This window comes from Ursus arctos, unplaced genomic scaffold, assembly GCF_023065955.2.
Source record: "Ursus arctos isolate Adak ecotype North America unplaced genomic scaffold, UrsArc2.0 scaffold_14, whole genome shotgun sequence".
Lineage (NCBI taxonomy): Eukaryota > Metazoa > Chordata > Mammalia > Carnivora > Ursidae > Ursus > Ursus arctos.
The window spans coordinates 32310399-32328917 of NW_026622808.1; the positions used below are offsets into that span (position 1 = coordinate 32310399).

The following is an 18519-nucleotide window of genomic DNA, read 5'->3' on the forward strand; positions in this document are numbered from 1 at the left end:
TAAAATCAGCACTAAGGCCTCTCATATTGGTTTGGCACACAGCCAGGAGTTCAGTGCTGCTGGGAACTGAGTTTCTGGAAACAGGAGCAACAGATCCCCACTGGTACAGAAGCCATCCACGGTCTAGGCCAGGCAAGCCTCTGATTCCAAACAGCAGTGTCTCCCTGGACAAGTTCCTTGACCCCAGGGGGAGGTCTCACGCAATTTACTTTGTGAAAGCAGAGATACTGTCCAACTTTTTCCTGATGGGTCCTTACTACATACTGTTGGAGAAGGTTTACTGAATGAATGAATGAATGAATGCATGCATGCATGCATGCTTCCACACAGCAAGTGAAGTCAGTGAAATTGCTCTCCTGACCCCTGTCTCAGAACTAGGATACTTTTCTTTAAAGTGTGTTTCTGATCTCAGCCTATGAACACTTCACTAAGGATGGGCAGTAAGAAGCTAATGAGGCGGGGTTCATCAACTCCTCTGCTCTTGAGTAGACTGACCCTTCCAAGGAGTCAGCCCATACCCAGAAAACCTGGGTGTCACTCCCACCGCACCACCACACCTGGGGATCTTCCTACTTCAAACAATCCTACAACCAACCCTTTGGAAAGGCAAATTCACAACTCCACTCCCTAGCTTGCTCATTCTTCAGGTTTTATATGTTTTAAAGGGGGACAGGTGCCTGTACAGTTAGGACTCTCACCTCAATTTCCAAATAAGATAGAGGAAGACTACTCTAGGGCTGATGACAGAGCTGGGTGTGGGCAGGTTCTCCCAGTCATTCCAAGGAAACTCCATCAGCCTCTGCCAGGAGTAGGCTGGTTTGCTGTCAACTGCCCCAAGGCTTGGCCATCCGTTCATCCACCAAATATGACATTCAAAGGGCATCTTTGGACCTGGAGGGAATGAGGGCCACAGAAAGCAGGAACCCCACAGCTGTTCCTAACCTGAGAGTAAGGATGGACAGCCAGCCTCCAGGCCCTACATGGCTCCCCTCCCTAGCACCTGGTCCAAGAGCAAGGATCCATCTCTGCCCCTTCTGGGAAGCCCTTCTGTTGCAAGTGGAATCCCAAGGGCCTTCATGAATGCCCAGTTGAGCTGGGCAAGGAAGAGTGCCGTAAAGCAAGAGAGAATACCAAGGCCCTGAATCCCACATCTTCTACCCTTACCCTCCTAGGATTCAAAACTGCATTCAAGCCTGTCCAGCTACACCACTAGAGGTTACCATGGCAACCAAACCTACAGGCAGCAGGTAACCGGGAAACACCTACCAACAGTTAAGTGATGGTGGGGGAAAAGGCAAAAACAGAGACCCTCAAAAGCAGGAGAAATACAGAGGCTGTGGGAGAGAAGAGGAGGCCCCAGAGCACTGATAGGTGCTCAGCTCCATGCGTCAGTCCTAGGAGTCACTACCCAGCAAGCAGGCAAATCTTGCACAGACTGCCACACCACCAACCACAGGCAGACATGAACACAACGGGGCCGATTCTCAGAGATGTTTACAACTATGGATCACAGTAACACAGGCGGGGCACATGTTTAGCCTGACAGCAGTGGGTCTGGTGAAAATGAACATGGGTAGGGTACCAACTACTATTTCCAACGAAACAGTGGATTTCATGTACTCTTGATAGGTTTATTATTTAAAAGGGTTTTTTCTCTTTCCAAGAAGAAGGGAAACACCCGAACTCCCCCAGACCCTCTGGAAGCCTGCTCTTGGCCCAGATCTCCCAGTTTATACACCTTCTGCCCTCTGATACCCTCTGTCTACTAGGGATGGGGGAGTGGACTCAGCCCAAGCAACAATACCTCCCTCTTCTCTGCCCAAAAAGGATCTCTAAGGGACTCCAGTCCCCTACCTGTCTCCTGGAACCTGTTGGTCATCTGACCACCCCTGCATCCTAGCTCCTCTGGTCCAGTCTTCCCAGCTCATTTAGTGTCTACCACCATCAGTCTATTTTGCCTTAGAAGTGTTTATGAGCCTCTTGGACATGAAGGCTTGGGGAAGTGGGCTACATTTTCTCTGTCATCACCCAAGCTATCCTTCAGCCTCTGTAATGCCTCCCTCATGCATTCACTGCCTTTGGTCCAGGAAGTCTGATGTATTTTAACAAGTATCCATGCCCCAGGGAGCAGTTAATTCCCAGGCCACCTGTTTCTACACCTGTGAACCACCCCCTCCCCAGGACACTGAGTCCCAAGAAAGTGTCAGTTTCTGCGGATCTTGGGTCTGCCTCAGAGACCCCTCAAGGCAAAGACAGAGCCCGGGGAAGCAAGGGAGAGCCTGGCTGGAGAGCCACAGGCCTATATGCTCACCAGAGCAGAGAAAGCAGAAAAGAGAGCCCTCAGGGAACACCTAGCCCTGGGGCTTTCCCAGTGCCTGTTGGGACTCTGTGGCCTGACTCACAGGCCAGTTGCCAGGCTTTGACCCTATAGCACAGACAGGCCTCCTGGAGCTTGGGTCAAGCAGCCCTAGGACAGCCTCTGATAGTATCACAGGCCTTTCTTCAGGCCTGTGGACACCCAGGCATCGCTCTATTATCTGCACTCTTATTATCAATCTGTCAATGATCTTGGAAGATCAGCTTACCCTGTCTGAGCACTGGCTTCCACATCTGAAAGCGTGGGTAAAAATCCCTGCCCACTAAACATTGAGTTATATGGGGATGAAGAATTAAGAATGAACCATGGGAAAGTTAGAAAGGGCATAGGGGGTTCCAGCCTCGAAAGAACTATAGGGCTGTGGAGACGGTATGACCTTGCAGCAGAAATGGCGCTACTGTTGCTTCTAATAGGCTTGTTGCAACATCCCACTGTCTGCCCCTCACCTTTGACCCAGTTATACTCTTCTCTGTGCTTGGGTGAGGCTGTTATCACCGGCTGGTTGTTTTAACACCTGCTGTCTGGCTTCTACTTAATGCTGTCTGTGACAGAGAAATTGCTGAGGAGGGCCCGTCTTTCCCCCACCCTTACCCCCATCAGGGAGAGAAGAGATGTATCAGAAACAGGTGGCATTTCAAAGCGCATCATAAAAAGGAAGTGCCAGCCAGGAGGGAGTTACTCACCATCTGCTCTGCTCCCTTCACAAATATGTCTCCTGGGGCTTCCCTATTTGACTTAGCACCTATTGAACAACCAAAGGAGTAGAAGAATCTACCACCACTGACATCAAGGAACCAAAACATTCCATTTTTAAATGGAAGCTGTTTCAAAAGGCAAATTCTCCAGAAGCACAGACTGTAAAAGTAATCCTGAGCCATGGGAATGGCTGTCACTTGGCTGGAATGCAAACGCACTCACAGGGGCTTCCAGGCAAAGGCTGAGGTTGCAGGATTATCTCAAGGACAGAGTGCTGTCAAGAAGAGCTTCAGGAAACACATATGTGGCCTTCTCCAAACCAGTGAGAGATTAAATAAAGACATCCTGCAGCATGAGGGGGCAGGCATAACAATGAATTATCTTCCTAGGCAGAAGGCACACAATTTGCATCTCTAAATGATGTTTTTTTGTTATTGTTTTTGTTTTTACTTGACCATAATTCCTTTCTGGTCATCCAAAAACATCTTCCCAGGAATAAAGTATCCTTCCTTAAACCCCTAAATCTTCAGCTTCCTGCTGGGCTGACCACGCCCACTCCCAGATGGGGGTAGGTCCCTGCCCCCTCACCCTCTTATGCAGAGTGATGGCGCTAAAGCCAAAGTCCAAGGGTCTCTGTGCAGCTGCAGCAAGGTGGGACGTGCTAGCAGAACTACAACTGTGACCGCCAGATGGGACAATGCCAGAGAAGCCCAGCTCCAGCAGCCTCGCCAGCCACCAGACAAGGACAAATTAACTTGTCTCCCTTACCTCCTCTGGATGTACCTGGGCATCATCAATAGCCTAATTAGCAAAGCCCGGCTGGTGACATCAGATCACAGTGACTCCCAAACGCACATGATAAGTCAGGATTGCTTTTGGCTTTTAGAACAATCAACTCTGTTAGCTCAGGGCAGAGAGGTGAAAGAATGAAGGGAAGGGCTGCAAACTCGTACGGAGGGCTATGGGAACAGTTAGCCATCAGGGGCGCCTGGGTGGCTCAATCATTGAGCGTCTGCCTTCGGCTCAGGGCCTGATCCTGGAGTTCTGGGATCGAGCCCCGCATCAGGCTCCTCTGCTTGGAGCCTGCTTCTTCCTCTCCCACTCCCCCTGCTTGTGTTCCCTCTCTCGCTGGCTGTCTCTCTGTCAGATAAATAAATACAATCTTAAAAAAAAAAAAAACAGTTAGCAATCAAACCCTACCCCCACCCCATCCACTTCCCTTCCCCATCAGGCAGCTGCTGCTAGGACGGTCAGGGACGGCTGGGCTAGCCAAAACTTCCTCCTCTTTCTCCAGCTGAAGTCCCTGCCTGAAGCCACCAAAGAAGGATACCAGATCCCGGACAGCCTCCACCAAGGCCACAGGCTGCCTGCTGAAATGACCCAGAATCAAAATAATTTCACACAATGCAAAAATGAGAAACAATGTTTATTGTTTCCTGTTAAAATAGGGTGCTCTCATGAGAAAAGAGTGTGTGAAAAGAGCCTTTCCTACACCCCAGGCTTTGTCACTTATCTCAGCAGGCTAGGACTGCTGATTCAAAACCCTCCTCGCTGTGTAGGAGGGAAAGCTCTCCATCTACTCCTGGGAAATTAGGCTACTGTAGTTTTAGTTTTGATTGCTTGCATGCATTTAAAAAGAAAAATCAACCGACTGTTAACAGGCTATCTCCCCCTAGGCACATTTGCTCAGTCCACTTGGACAGAGAGATGTGGACCTCGAGTCCACACCCCCATGTGCAGGCCAGGATTAAGTGATACCCTGGAAATCTGGTGGATGTTCTTGGGTAGGGATCAAAGAAAACACCAGCTCTTGGTCAGCTGGTTGAAACGTGCATAGTGTCTCCAGTGAGAAGCTGAGTTTCCCTCTTTCTCGAGTAGTATTTTGGGTGTAGTAGGGCCTGTAGTTAACCAGTAGATAGTTCTCTGACCATAGGTGGTATCTGGTCTAGAAGCTACTTACTCCACCTCCAAATCCTCTTGAGATCCCTTAAATTGACATGAGTGAATTCAAGTTTCAAAATGGCACACCAAGTTATACCAGGTAGATGATGTCATTAAGGCAATGGTCTCAACAAGTGCATGTACAGAGCTGTGATCCCACCATTCCCCTCCCTTTGCCTTTCAGGACTGCCTAGTCCTGCCCACTGCTCCTCCTCCGTGATAGCTTCCATCATCCAGAAGCCTCGAGGAGCCTTCAGCCTCACAAGTTGGGGGTGGCCCAATTAAGGAACTTCATGGCAACTTCAAAGCCAAGGAAACAGGCCTGAGAAAGGATTAGAAGGAAGAAAAAAGCTAGTAGGAGTTGTGACTATCACAGAGACCCCAGCACCATGCTTGGCTGACCGTGTCAGGACCAGAACCCTTCCCTAACTTCATCAGAACCCCTTCCCAACTTCATTCCCACCCCAGGTCAGGGAATCAGGCTGTGCTTTCATATTCCTCAGGGGGGAAGAAAATCCATGTCTCACAACTACCCATTTCTGATAAACAAGTCAGGAGATCTAAGGGGCCCCTCGTGGGGCACCTGAATGGCTCAGATGGTTGAGCATCTGCCTTGGGCTTGGGTTGTGATCTCCAAATCCTGGGATTGAGCCCCAAGTGGGGCTCCCAGCTCATCAGGGAGTCTGCTTCTCCCTCCCCCTCTCTCCCTGCTTGTGCTTTCTCTGTCTTTCTCTCTCTCTCAAATGAATAAATAAAATCTTAAAAAAAAAAAAAAGCCCCTCCCCTCAAAGAATCCCAAAAAGAACCCCTCCTGAAGCTTCAGGAAAAGAAGAAAATAAGGAGGCTCTGGCTGAGGCTTGGATTTGGAGAAAACTGAGCTCCCAGTCCAATCCTAGGAACAAGCAAAAGTCAGCCCACCTATACCTTGGACCCTGCTCTAAGCCCTGAAGGGAAAGCATAGCCCCTGCCTTCCACTCACCGCATTGGCTGGAAAGGCTCGGATCATCACTGCATTGAACCCCTTATACAAGGATGTGACTCCTTCATTCCGGATCAGCTCTCTCAGTACATCTCTGAAACCATTAGGATATTTTCCAGGAGGTGCTGTGGGTGGAATCCAACTGTTAAGGCTTAAGGAAGCTTCCTGATCTGCCTATGGTGACCCACATGGGGACAATTCTGTAGTCAAGTCTTTCTTCAGGGTCACCGTATCAGGAAGAGGACACCCTCCAGGTCATCTGGGACCAGTCCACAGACAACACAGTTCACTTTGGGACAAACAGACACAATGTCTGGATTACTGATGCTGAGGGAGTGGAGAAGAAGAATGAAGAATATAATAGTCCTTCTGCTCCTGTGAAGGCAGCAGAGTTGATCTGACTGCTTATCACACTTATTTTGTGTTTTGGCCAACAGGAAATGAGTCTAGGGTTCCTAGGACACAAAAGACTGCAAGGGAAAACGTTGATCAGACAGATGCTGGGTGCTGCTGTGAACAGTGGGTATCTCTAGGGCCCTAAGAGCTCTGCACCCAGGAGCAGCCAGTTCTGGTCCCCACTCTACCCCCATCTACCCCACTACCCTCCACTAACCAGTCTGGAAGCGGGACTTGAGGACGTCCGGGGGGATTGCCACAGCCCAGTTGAAGATCCCTGCGATGCCCCCAGCCACCAGGATCCGAGGTACACTGAGCTCACTGACACTGCAGAATACCAACCGCAGTGCCAATCAGACAAAGGCTGTGAGCGAGGCATTCAGACCATCCCTCCCTTGGCAGATGGGGCAGTTACAGAGAGGGAGAAACTGGCCAGAGGGAGGAGGTCCAAGGCCAGGGCTCCTGTGACATGGTAGCTGCCACTCCTTGGAGAAGGGGTCATGAACTTGTTTCATATACTTGCTCTAGCAGGTGAGGTACAGAGTAAGCAGTGTTAGCTGGGTCTCAGCAGCAAGGAGAGGAAAGTGGACATGGAACCAGAAGCAAGCCCCACTCTGCCTTTAGATCCACTCACAGTAAAGGGCAACCAACCCATGACCAAGCAAAATGGCCTCTGAGTTCTTCTGTTCTCCTTACCTCTTTCCCTCTGGTGTGAAGATATTTTTCAGCCACTCATATGTCATGAAATACATTCCGCTGGCTGGAACATCTGTGAGGGGCAAGAAAGAAGCGAAGTAAAGGACATAAAATCCTCAGGGATTTCTAGAACTTAGAAGAGCCAAGGTTGGTGCTGGCCCTTTCAAGGTTTCCTGGAAAGTTCCTCAGCAGCACCTTGTGTTTGCAGTAATCACTTTACAGTAACTGGATGCTGCTTTGGGGCAAGCGGTGGTGTGGGGGAGCAAGCATGACATCATTTCACCTTCAAAGTCCCCTCTGAGTGGTCCCCACGGGCACGCCCACTCCAGGTTACAACTACAGCTAGCCTCTGGCCTTCCTCCAAGCTGCCATGTCAGGACAGGGGTGAGGTTGTGTCTGCCTCTCCTATTGCCACCCCAGCAGGACATGCCTCTCGAAACCAGGGAGAGCCCCACGATCCTTAGTCACTCTTCCCTCCCACTCACCCCTCCAGCCACGATTTCTATCTACTTGCCACTCCCCTGTAACTGCCACTGCCTTGACTTGCATCCCTGAGGGCCAGGCTGCCAGAAGGATAGAGGTCCTCCCATCCTCATTTGTGACCATGTTGGCCAGGGGGAGACTGCCTAAAAAAACACACCATGCCAGCCTTGTCAGAAGTATAGCTCGTATAGTGCCAAGGCTAATCTGGGGATCCAGGTAAGATCTTCTGTGGCAAATCCACCTCAGATGAGTGCCCCCCCACCCCTGGCAAGGTGACCTCAGGTGGAGAACCTAAAAGGTTACCTCGCATGAGGGTGAGTACTGTCCCTTTGTAGATGCCTCGAATCCCAGATTCCTGGTATACCTTCTTTGCACAGTCCAACGCCCCGGTGTACTTGGTTTCTCCTGAGGAAGCCTGAATCTGAGAGGGAGGGAAAAAGCCATCAAGTCAGTAGCAGCAACGTGAAAGTCAACAGACTCAGCAAGTTACAGAAGATTACAAGGTGAGTGTGGAAGTGGTCATTAGGATTAGACCAATGAAAAACTTCACTGTCAAACTGATAGTTATTTGGAACATAGAATATTGGTGGAAATCACTAGGAAATAAGGTTAAATGAAAATATCACAAAGTATGCACACACTGACAAGAAAAAAATCAGCAGAGGATTTGGAAAATAAGTGGAGGAACTCTCTCCAATACAAGAGCATTCCCAATAAAGCTAGTTGGAAGGTCATTCACTTATTCCTTCAACAAATACCCACTGAGTACCAAATCCATTCCAAGCTTTCACTGATCCTAAAGTTCGGTTAAGGAAAGATGAACAGGAAATGGCTGTGCAGAGCTCTAAGTGCCAGAACAGAGATCCTGTGCAGAGCCAGGGGAGGGCCAAGGAGGGGCCCCCATTCCAGTCTCAGGGATCCAGGGCCTAAGAGACAAGAGCTTGAGTAAGGCAGGCAGGGGTAATCCCAGAGAAGATCTGAGAGAAAGAACCCCATGCAAGATCCACAGCAAGCACAGAGCCAAGAAGAATCCTAGCACACAGAGGCATCAACCAAAGAATAATTAAAGCTGAAGAGTTAAGCTTTAACAGTCCCAAGGAGAAACATGAAATAAACATATAAGTCCAATAATTTTCTTACATACCAGCAATAACAACCTGAAAATAATGGGAAAGAATCCTCTTCTAAATAGCAATAAAATATATGTGCATCAAACAGTAATAGGATTTGCATAAATAAAACTCTAAAGCACCTCCAGGGGACATTAAAAAAAGAGACAAGTAAAAAGAGTCATCATTCTGGTTAGTACAGTTTTTCATTGCAAAGACATCAATTTTTCTAAAAATAATTAATTTAAGACAACGTCAATCAAGTAGTAACAGCTTTTTAAAATATGACTGCCCCAAAAGATCTGGGCACACGTAAACCTGGTATGTCTGAGGAATAGCAAGGAGACCCACGTGACCAGGGGACACTGGAGCTGACTCACAGTGACGTGGGGGGCCAAAGAAGATTGGTATGGAATTGACATATTATTATGAGAATCTTCTCACTGTTACGTGATGAAGGTGACCTGGAGCAATGTGGCTGCAAATGGCGGGATGAGAAGAGATAGACTTGGGATATGTTGAAAGCAAGCTTAACTATTCAACAGATGGGATATGTACAGTGAGAGAAAGAGAGGAATCTAGGATGACTCCTAGGCTTTAGAGCTGAGCAACTAGAAAGATGGTGTTGCCACCAACTGAGCTGCAGAAGGCTGTAGGTGGAGCCGTGATTGGGGAAGACCAGGAGTTCATTTTCGCACATGGTGACACTGAGGTGCCTATTAGCATCCAAATGCTAGTCTGGAGTGCAGGAAAAGCCCGAATTGGAAATATAAATTCTTCCTGCTAAAGTGCAACAAAAAACTCTAGATTTTTTTTTTTCGGTATAAAAAAGGTAGTTTCATTAAAGCATGGGGACAGGACCCATGGGCAGAAAGAGCTGCCAAAAACCCTAGATGTTATTCTTAAAGCAAACATGAGAAAACTCTGAAAGTTTGGAGAAAAAGAGAGACTGGTGAGGGGCCTTTGAACTTGAGGAATGACATGGTGGTGAGTTCCTTGGATTTTCCTTCTGATATATCTCAGACTTGGAGCTGAGAAAACTGGCAATGCAGGAACGCCAGCAAGCATAGACCAAAAAGAAGCCCCAGCAAAAGCCTGTGTTCTCTAGACAAATGACCAGGAAAGGGACAGCTCAGAAAGATAAAAAATTTTTAGACAATAAACACTCTACTCCAACCATATACCATTAAAAAAAAAAACAAAACCCACCTGGGGCCTCACTCCCATCCACACCCAGCAAACACCAAGTGGGGAGCTTAGACTTCCATCCTTGCAGGGCTCTAGCAAGGCACCTACCATGCTGCTAGGGTGCAGTCAGAGAAGGCCAGGTAGGGAACTAGGACTTTCATCCCTGACAGCCGGTAACCAGCACCCTCCTATCCTACTGGGTCAGTGGAGACGCTGGAACTCCCACACCCACCCAGCAGTAAAAAGAAGTGCCCCACCCTGAGGTGCCAACAGAGGCCAAGTGGGAAACCTAGACTTCTATCTCCACCTGGCAGTAACAAGGCAGCATCCTTCCCTTTCCTGCTGGAAGAGTCAGAGAAAGCCTGCTAAAATAGAAAGTTCAAATAAGATCCACAGTTTCAACATAATACACAAATAACCAGGTTTCGATTGAAAATCACCCATCATACCCCAAACCAGGTAGATCTCAAACTGAAAGGAAAAAGACAAGCAACAGATGACAACATCAAGACAACAGAGATGTCATTATTATCTGACAAAGTTTTGTTTTGTTTTCTTTGCGTTTTTGTTTATCTGACAAAGATTTTAAAGCAGCCATGGTAAAAATCCTTCAATAAGTAATTATAAATATGCTTGAAACAGACAAAAATATAGATAGCCACCGCAAAGAAATAAAGTCTCAGCACAGAAATAGAAGATGTAAGAAGAATCAAATGGAAACCATACAACTGAAAAATACAACTGGGAAAAGGAAATGAAAGGAAAGGGGAAAAGAAAAATATAACCAAAATAAAAAGCTCAATGGATGGCTCGCTCAAGAGCAGAACAGAGGGGTGCCTGGTGGCTCAGTCGGTTAAGCAGCTATCTTCGGCTCAGGTCATGATCTCAGCATCCTGGGATCAAGTCCCGCATCAGGCTCCCTGCTCAGCAGGCCATATGCTTCTCCTCTCCCTCTGCCCCTTCCCCCATTCTCTCCCTCTCTCAAATACATAAAATCTTAAAAAAAAAAAAAAAAAAAAAAGCAGAACAGAGGCAAGAGAGGGAAAAAATCAACTGGAAGACACAGCAATGGAAAATACCCAATCTGAACAACAGGAAGAAAACAGACTGAAACAGATTGAATAGAACCTCAAGACCTGTGTGACTAGAACAAAAAAATCTAATATTTGTGGCCTCAGGGTCCCAGAAGGAGAGGTGAAAAGAGGACAGGACTGAAAAGGTACTTGAAGAAACCATTGCCAAAAGCTTCCCAAAACTTTACCAATGTGGCAAAACATAAACATACAGATTCAAGAAGCTGAGCAAATACTAAACAGAATAGACCCAAATAGGGGCGCCTGGGTGGCTCAGTCGTTAAGCGTCTGCCTTCAGCTCAGGGCGTGATCCTGGCGTTCTGGGATCGAGCCCCACATCGGGCTCCTCTGCTGGGAGCCCGCTTCTTCCTCTCCCACTCCCCCTGCTTGTGTTCCCTGTCTCGCTGGCTGTCTCTTTCTCTGTCAAATAAATAAATAAAATCTTAAAAAAAAAAAAAAAGAATAAACCCAAATAAATCCATGCAATGACACATCACAAATGAACTTCTGAAAACTAAAGACAAAGAAAAAATTCTTGGGGTGCCTGGGTAGCTCGGTCAGTTAAGCTTCTAACTTTTGATTTTTGGCTCAGGTCATCTCAGGGTTGTGAGATCAAGCCCCACATTAAGCCCTGCTTAAGATTCCCTCTCTCCCTCTGCCTCTGCCCCTCCTGCCCTCTAAAAAAAAAAAACAGAAAAAATCTTAAAAGCAGCCAGAGGAAAATGACAGCTTACCTGAACAATCAGAATGACAGCAGAAAATAGGGATGATAGAAAGAAATGGCACACTATCTTCCATGTACTGAAAGAAAAGAATTGTCAACCCAGAATCCTATGTCTAGCAAAAATATACTTCAGAAATAAAGGGGAAATCAGGCATTCTTAGATGAAGGAAAACTAAGAATCTTTTGCCAAAGGAAGACCTCCCCCAAAAGAAAAGCTGCCCCCCAAAAACAGTGAAAGGAAGTTCTCTACACAGAAAAGAAACAATGAAAGAAGGAACCCTGAAACATGAGGGGAGGAAGCAAGAACACAGTAAGCAAAATTATGGGATATTGCATAATGATAATATGAGGGACATTATATAGTGATAAAAGGGTCAATCTACCAAGAAGACACAGCAATCCAAAATGTGTACGTAACAAACAAAAAAGCTACAAACTATGTGCAACAAAACTGACAGAACTGAAAGGAGAAACAGACAAACCAAGAATTATACTTGGAGATTTCAACTCCCTCTATCAACAAACTGGTAGAGCCAAAAGACTGAAAATCAGCAAAGATAGAGAAGAACTCAATACCATCAACCAACAGGATCTAATTTACATTTATAGAACACTCCACCAAATGACAGGAATACACATTCCTTTCAAGTGCCCATGGAACACAGACCAAGACAGACCACAGGCATAAAACAAACCTCAAGAACTTTAAAAGATTTTAAATAATACAGAGTATGTCCTCTGGTCACAATGGGCTTAAACTAGAAATCAATGATCTCCAATACTTGGAAATTAAACGACATTCTTCTAAATAATTCAAAAAAGTAAGTCTCAAAGGAAATCAGAAAACACATTGAACTGACTGGCAATTAATATAGAAGTAGAGGTGCCTGGTTGCCTCAGTGGGAAAAGCATGCAACTGCCGATCTCGGCGTTGTGAGTTTGAGCCTCACATTGGGTATAGAGATTACTTAAATAACTAAATAAATTTTTAAAAATACATATCTATATATCTAAGTTTGTGAGACACAGCTAAAGCACTGCTGAGAGGAAAGCCATTAGCACTGACTACATACATTAGAAAAGAGAAAAAGACTCAAATCAACCATCTAAGCTCTCACCTCAAAAACCCTTCTAAAAGAAAAGCAAACTAAACCTAAAACAAGCAAAAGGAAGGAAATAATAAAGATATGAGCAGAAACCAATGAAATCGAAAACAGAAAAAGAGTTGAGGAAATCAATAAAACAAAGAGCTGTTTTCTTGAAAGGATCAAAAACAGCAACAAACCTCTAGTAAGGCTGACAAAAAAGGAAGAGAAGTCACAAATTACTATACCAGGAATAAAGCAGAAGATACCACCACTGACCCTGTAGCCATCAAGAGGGTAATAAAGGAATACTACAAATAACTCTACACACACACATTTGACAACACACATGAAAAAATAAAAACATAAACTACTACAATTTGCCCAACATGAAGTAATTTGAATAGCCCTGTAAGTATTAAGAAAATTTAAAACTCGGGGCGCCTGGGTGGCGCAGTCATTAAGCGTCTGCCTTCGGCTCAGGGCGTGATCCCGGCGTTAGGGGATCGAGCCCCACATCAGGCTCCTCCACTAGGAGCCTGCTTCTTCCTCTCCCACTCCCCCTGCTTGTGTTCCCTTTCTCACTGGCTGTCTCTATCTCTGTCGAATAACTAAATAAAATCTTTAAAAAAAAAAAGAAAAGAAAATTTAAAACTCCTCCCCAAATTCCTAAGTCTAGATGGTTTCATTATAAAATTCTATCAAGTTAAAGAATGAACACCAATTCTACACAATCTCTCTCAGAAAAAAGAAGAGGGAACATTTCCCAATTTGTTTTATGAAACTAGTATTATCCTGATACCAAAACCAGATAAAACAATGCAGAAAAAAAATGACAGACCAATATCTTTCATGACTATAGATGTACAAATCTATAAAACACAGAAATCTACAAAACATAAGCAAATAGAATTCAGCAATATATAAAAAGAATTATACACCATGTCCAGGTTGGTGGGTTTATTCGAGCAATGCAAAGTTGATTTAATATTTGAAAATCAACTGATGTAATCTACCACATTAACAGATTAAAGAAAAATCACATAATCACATCAATCAATGCAAAAAAGTATCTGACAAAAGTCAATATCCATTCATGATAAAATTCTCAGGAAAAGAGTAAAAGAAGGTAACTTCCTCAACTTGATAAAGAGCATCTACAAAAAAAAGTGCATCTAACATATTTAATAATAAAATAGTGAATACTTCTCAGTAAGACTGAGAACAAGGCAAAAATGTCCACTCTTGTCATTCTTATTCAACGTAGTACTGGAAGTTCTAGCCAGTGAAATAAGGAAATAAAGGTTAAACAGATAAGAAATGAGGAAATAAAACTGTTCCTATTTGCAAAGGACATGACTCTCTACATAGGAAATCTCACTGATTCTATCAAAAAAAAAAAAAAATCCTAGAACTAATAAGGGATTCAGGAAGGTTACAGGACATAAGATTAACATACAAAAATCAACTCTATTTCTATAAACTAGCTATGAACATGTAGATAACAAAATTAAAATGACAGTACCATTCACAATGCAATTTTTCAAAGTCAAAAAAGAGAAAAGACTTAGGGACTAATACAAGAAAACACGTACAGGACTTACATGCTGAAAACTACACAGAGCTGATGAAAGAAATTTAAAGTTCCAAATAAATAGAGAGACATACTGTGTCCATGGATTGGAAGACTCAAAATAGTGTCAATTCCATCCAAAATGACCTATAGAGTCAACGTAAATCTTGGCAAGATTTTTCTCAGTTTTCTTTTTTTTTTTTAAAGATCTTATTTATTTATTGGAGAGAGAGAGAGAGTGAGCGAGAGAGATAGCACAAGTCAGGGGGGAGAGGCAGAGGGAGAAGCAGACTCCCCGCTGAGCAGGGAACCTGACACAGGGCTCAATCCCAGAACCCTGGGACCATGACCTGAGCTGAAGGCAGATGCTTAATCAACTAAGCCACCAAGGTGCCCCTCAATTTTCTAAATTATCCTAAAGTTTGTGTGGAAATACAAAGGAATTAGAATAGCTAGAACAAGTTTTTTTTTTTAAAGAATAAAGTTGGAGGGATCAGTCTAATCAATTTTAAGACTTAGTATATGCCTATATTAATCAAGACTGTAGTATTAGTGGAGGAATAAACACATAGATAAATAAAAGAAAATACAAAACGAAAACGTAGAGCCACACAAATACGCCCAATTGATTTTTTTTTAAAGATTTATTTATTTGAGAAAGAGTATGAGTGGGGGATGGGCAAGGGGAGAGGGAAGAGAATCTCAAGCAGACTCCCCACTGAGCACAGAGCCCAAAGGGCAGGGTTGCATAGGGCTTGATGTCACCACCCCAAGATAACGACCTGAGCCGAAACCAAGAGTTGGACGCTTAACCAGCTGAGCCACCGAGGTGCCCCTTAACAGTATTTTGAGCAAACGATTTTAATTTGGGGGCACCTGGGTGGCTCAGCCAGTTAAGCATCTGACTTCAGCTCAGGTCATGATCTCGGGATCTTAGGACCCAGCCCCAGCATGGGGCTCCACAGTCAGTGCAGAGTCTGCTTGGGATTCTCTTTCCCTCTCCCTCTGCCCCTCCCTTTGCTCATGCATGCGTGGGATCTCTCTTTCTCTCTCAAATCAAACAAATGAATAAAATCGTTAAAAAGAGACTCTGTTAAAAGGATGAAAAGACAAACTATAAACTGGGAGAAAATATTTGCAAACCATGTATATGTCAAACCACTAGTATCTAGAATAAAGGACTCTCTCAAAATGCAACAATTAAAAAAAGATCCAATTAGAAAATGGGCAAAAACATGAACAGACATTTCACCAAAGAGGATACACAAAGAGCAAGTAAGCACTGAAAAGATGTTCAACATCTTCAGCTATTATGGAAATACAAATTAAAATAAGATCACTACACACATATCAGGATGGATAAAATTTAAAAATAGTGACAGCACCAAATGCTGGGGAGGATGCAGAGAAACTGGACCACTCTCATACATCGCTGGCAGGAATAGAAAACGGCATAGCTACTCTAAGAAACAGTTTGGCAGTTTCTTTAAAAACTAAACATGCAACTACCACATGACTCAACAATTTGTACTCTTGGGCATTTATCCCAGAGAAACGAAAACTTATTTTCTTAGAAAAACTTCTGAACATGAATGTTTATACCATCTTTATTCCTAATAGTCAAAAACTGGAAACAACCCAGATGTCCTTCAATGGATGAAAAGTTAAACATATCACGGACTACTAAAGAGGAATGAATAATTCATACACGCAACAATCTAACAGATCTCCAGAAAATTATGTTGAGTCAGAAAAGCCAATCCAGGGGCGCCTGGGTGGCACAGCAGTTAAGCGTCTGCCTTCGGCTCAGGGCGTGATCCCGGTGTTATGGGATCGAGGCCCACATCAGGCTCCTCCGCTAGGAGCCTGCTTCTTCCTCTCCCACTCCCCCTGCTTGTGTTCCCTGTCTCGCTGGCTGTCTCTATCTCTGTCGAATAAATAAAAATAAAATCTTAAAAAAAAAAAAAAAAGAAAAGAAAAAGAAAAAGAAAAGCCAATCCAAAAAGTTTACTTGGTAAGTTTACTGTAGTGTGATTCTATTTGTAGAACATTCTTGAAATTATAAAATTACAGAAATGGAGTACACACTGGTGGTTGCTAGGGTAGTTAAGAACTGCAGTGAGAGAAGGGAAGTGGATGTGGCCATGGCATGATAGAAATGTTCTGTATCTTTACTGTATCAATATTAATATTTTGGTTGTAATATTGTACCAAAGTTTTACCAGATGTGGGGAAAACTGGGTAAAGGGTACATGATATCTCTCTGTATTATTATGATTTTTTCCTTTGTGTTATTTTTTACAACTGCCCATAAATCCATAATTATCTAAAAATAAAAAGTTTGATTTAAAAAATTCACAAAACTGGAATAAAGCTTGCACTGTCAAAATCTCAAAAAAATAACATAAAATTAAATGACAGATGCCCACCATGAAACAGACTTGCCACATACTATAAATAATTAACAACCTTAATACGTCCAAAGCTTTTGTAAGTCAAAAAACAAATGAGCAAAGAACACAAACAGGCACTTCACAAAGGAAAAATACAAACAATGAATATCCATCAAAATAATTAACCTCACCACCATTTAAAAGCATGAAAATTTAAAACAATGCCAATTTTTCACCCACCAGACTGGAAGAGATTGTAAATTAGATGCTGCCGAGTTTGCTGATAAGTGGTCGCTCTTCTATTATTGACTGGAATAGAAAGTGATAGGCCTTTATAGGGGGACCATTTGGTAATAGGTATTAAAAACTTTTTTTTAGGGACGCCTGGGTGACTCAGTCGGTTAAGTGTCTGCCTTCAACTCAGGTCATGATCTCCGGTTCTGGGATCGAGTCCTGCATGGGGCTCCTTGCTCAGCAGGGAGCCTGCTTTTCCCTCTGCCTGCCGCTCCCCCTACATGTGCTCTCTCTCTCTGACAAATAAATAAGTAAAATCTTAAAACACACACACACACTTTCTTTTTAAAGTATACACCTTTAGGGGTGCTTGGGTGGCACAGTTGGTTAAACGTCCAACTCTTGGTTTTGACTCAGGTCGTGATCTCAGGGTCGTGAGATTGAGCCCTACGTCAGGCTCCATGCTCAACATGGAGTCTGCCTGGAATTCTCTCTCACTCTCCCTTTGTCCCTCCCACTTGTTTTCTCTCTATACATAAATAAATAAATCTTTTTCTAAAAAGTATACACCTTTAAACATAATAATTTCAATCCTGGACATTCACTCTAAGAAAATAATCAGGTACACACACAAAAACTTATTTACAAAAATCTTCACTATCGTATATAATTTGTCATGCCCCTAGATAAGGAATTATTGGGTAAATGACAGCCATGTAATGAAATAATATGCAGAACATGATGCTTGAGAAATAACCGCACAAAAAATTAGGATACATCAAATGAAAAAAGTGGGTTATAAAACTAATGCAATATGTGACCCTAATTTTATTTCAAAAGTTAATATTTCTTAACATTTGTGTTTACCAAAAAGATCAGAATTCAAAAAGAAAGCATAACAGTGGTTACCTCAGTGGGATGGTATCATGGGTGAGAAATACATTTTTTTTCTTTGTGCTTCTCTGCATTATCGCGCTGACAGCCAGCGAGAGATGGAACACAAGCAGGCAGAATGGGAGAGGAAGAAGCCGGCTCCCAGCAGAGAAGCCCGATGCAGGGCTCGATCCCAGGACCCCGGGATCACACCCTGAGCCGAAGGCAGACGCTTAACGACTGAGCCACCCAGGCGCCCCTGCATTATCAAAATTTTCTACCAAGAGTGGTGTGTTAAATTACTTCAGCCATTAGAAGAAAAAAGCAGTAACTTTTTTGTTTTAAAGGAGCCCTGTGTGGTAATAGCAGCCTTGGGCTATGAACGAGCCAGGCATTCCAAGGGCACTGAGCTTTTGGGGAACTGATAGAGACATAAGATACAGTGGGCAGTAGCAGCCTCCCTTCCACCTCTGAAGAGACATGACTCACCTTTCAGAGTTCCTGAAGAAGCTGTTAATAAGAGTGGATAAGTCTGGAATGACACGTCACAGGTGTGACATTTTGGTTGGTTTGTTATACTGTCTTGGTTCTCGATTCTACTACGACTGCTTCCATGTTCCTGAAAACCTTGAAACTGTTTTGCACACCTGACCTGAAGCCTTTATAAAAGGTGAAAGGACATAAACATCCACACAACAT

The 18519-nt window shown here is 44.1% G+C and overlaps 1 protein-coding gene across 1 annotated transcript in view; it reads right to left on the minus strand.

Annotated features, from left to right (window-relative positions):
• Positions 1-4486: 4486 nt before the first annotated feature.
• Positions 4487-18519, minus strand: part of SLC25A20 (solute carrier family 25 member 20) — a 31587-nt gene continuing 17554 nt past the window's right edge. Inside the window, exons 5-9 of the mRNA XM_026500790.4 lie at positions 7872-7989; positions 7086-7158; positions 6607-6716; positions 5994-6118; positions 4487-5336 (exon numbers count right to left, since the gene is read on the minus strand). Coding sequence (XP_026356575.1) covers positions 5274-5336; positions 5994-6118; positions 6607-6716; positions 7086-7158; positions 7872-7989 — 489 coding nt within the window. The 3' untranslated portion in view covers positions 4487-5273. The remainder of the gene's footprint in view (positions 5337-5993; positions 6119-6606; positions 6717-7085; positions 7159-7871; positions 7990-18519) is intronic.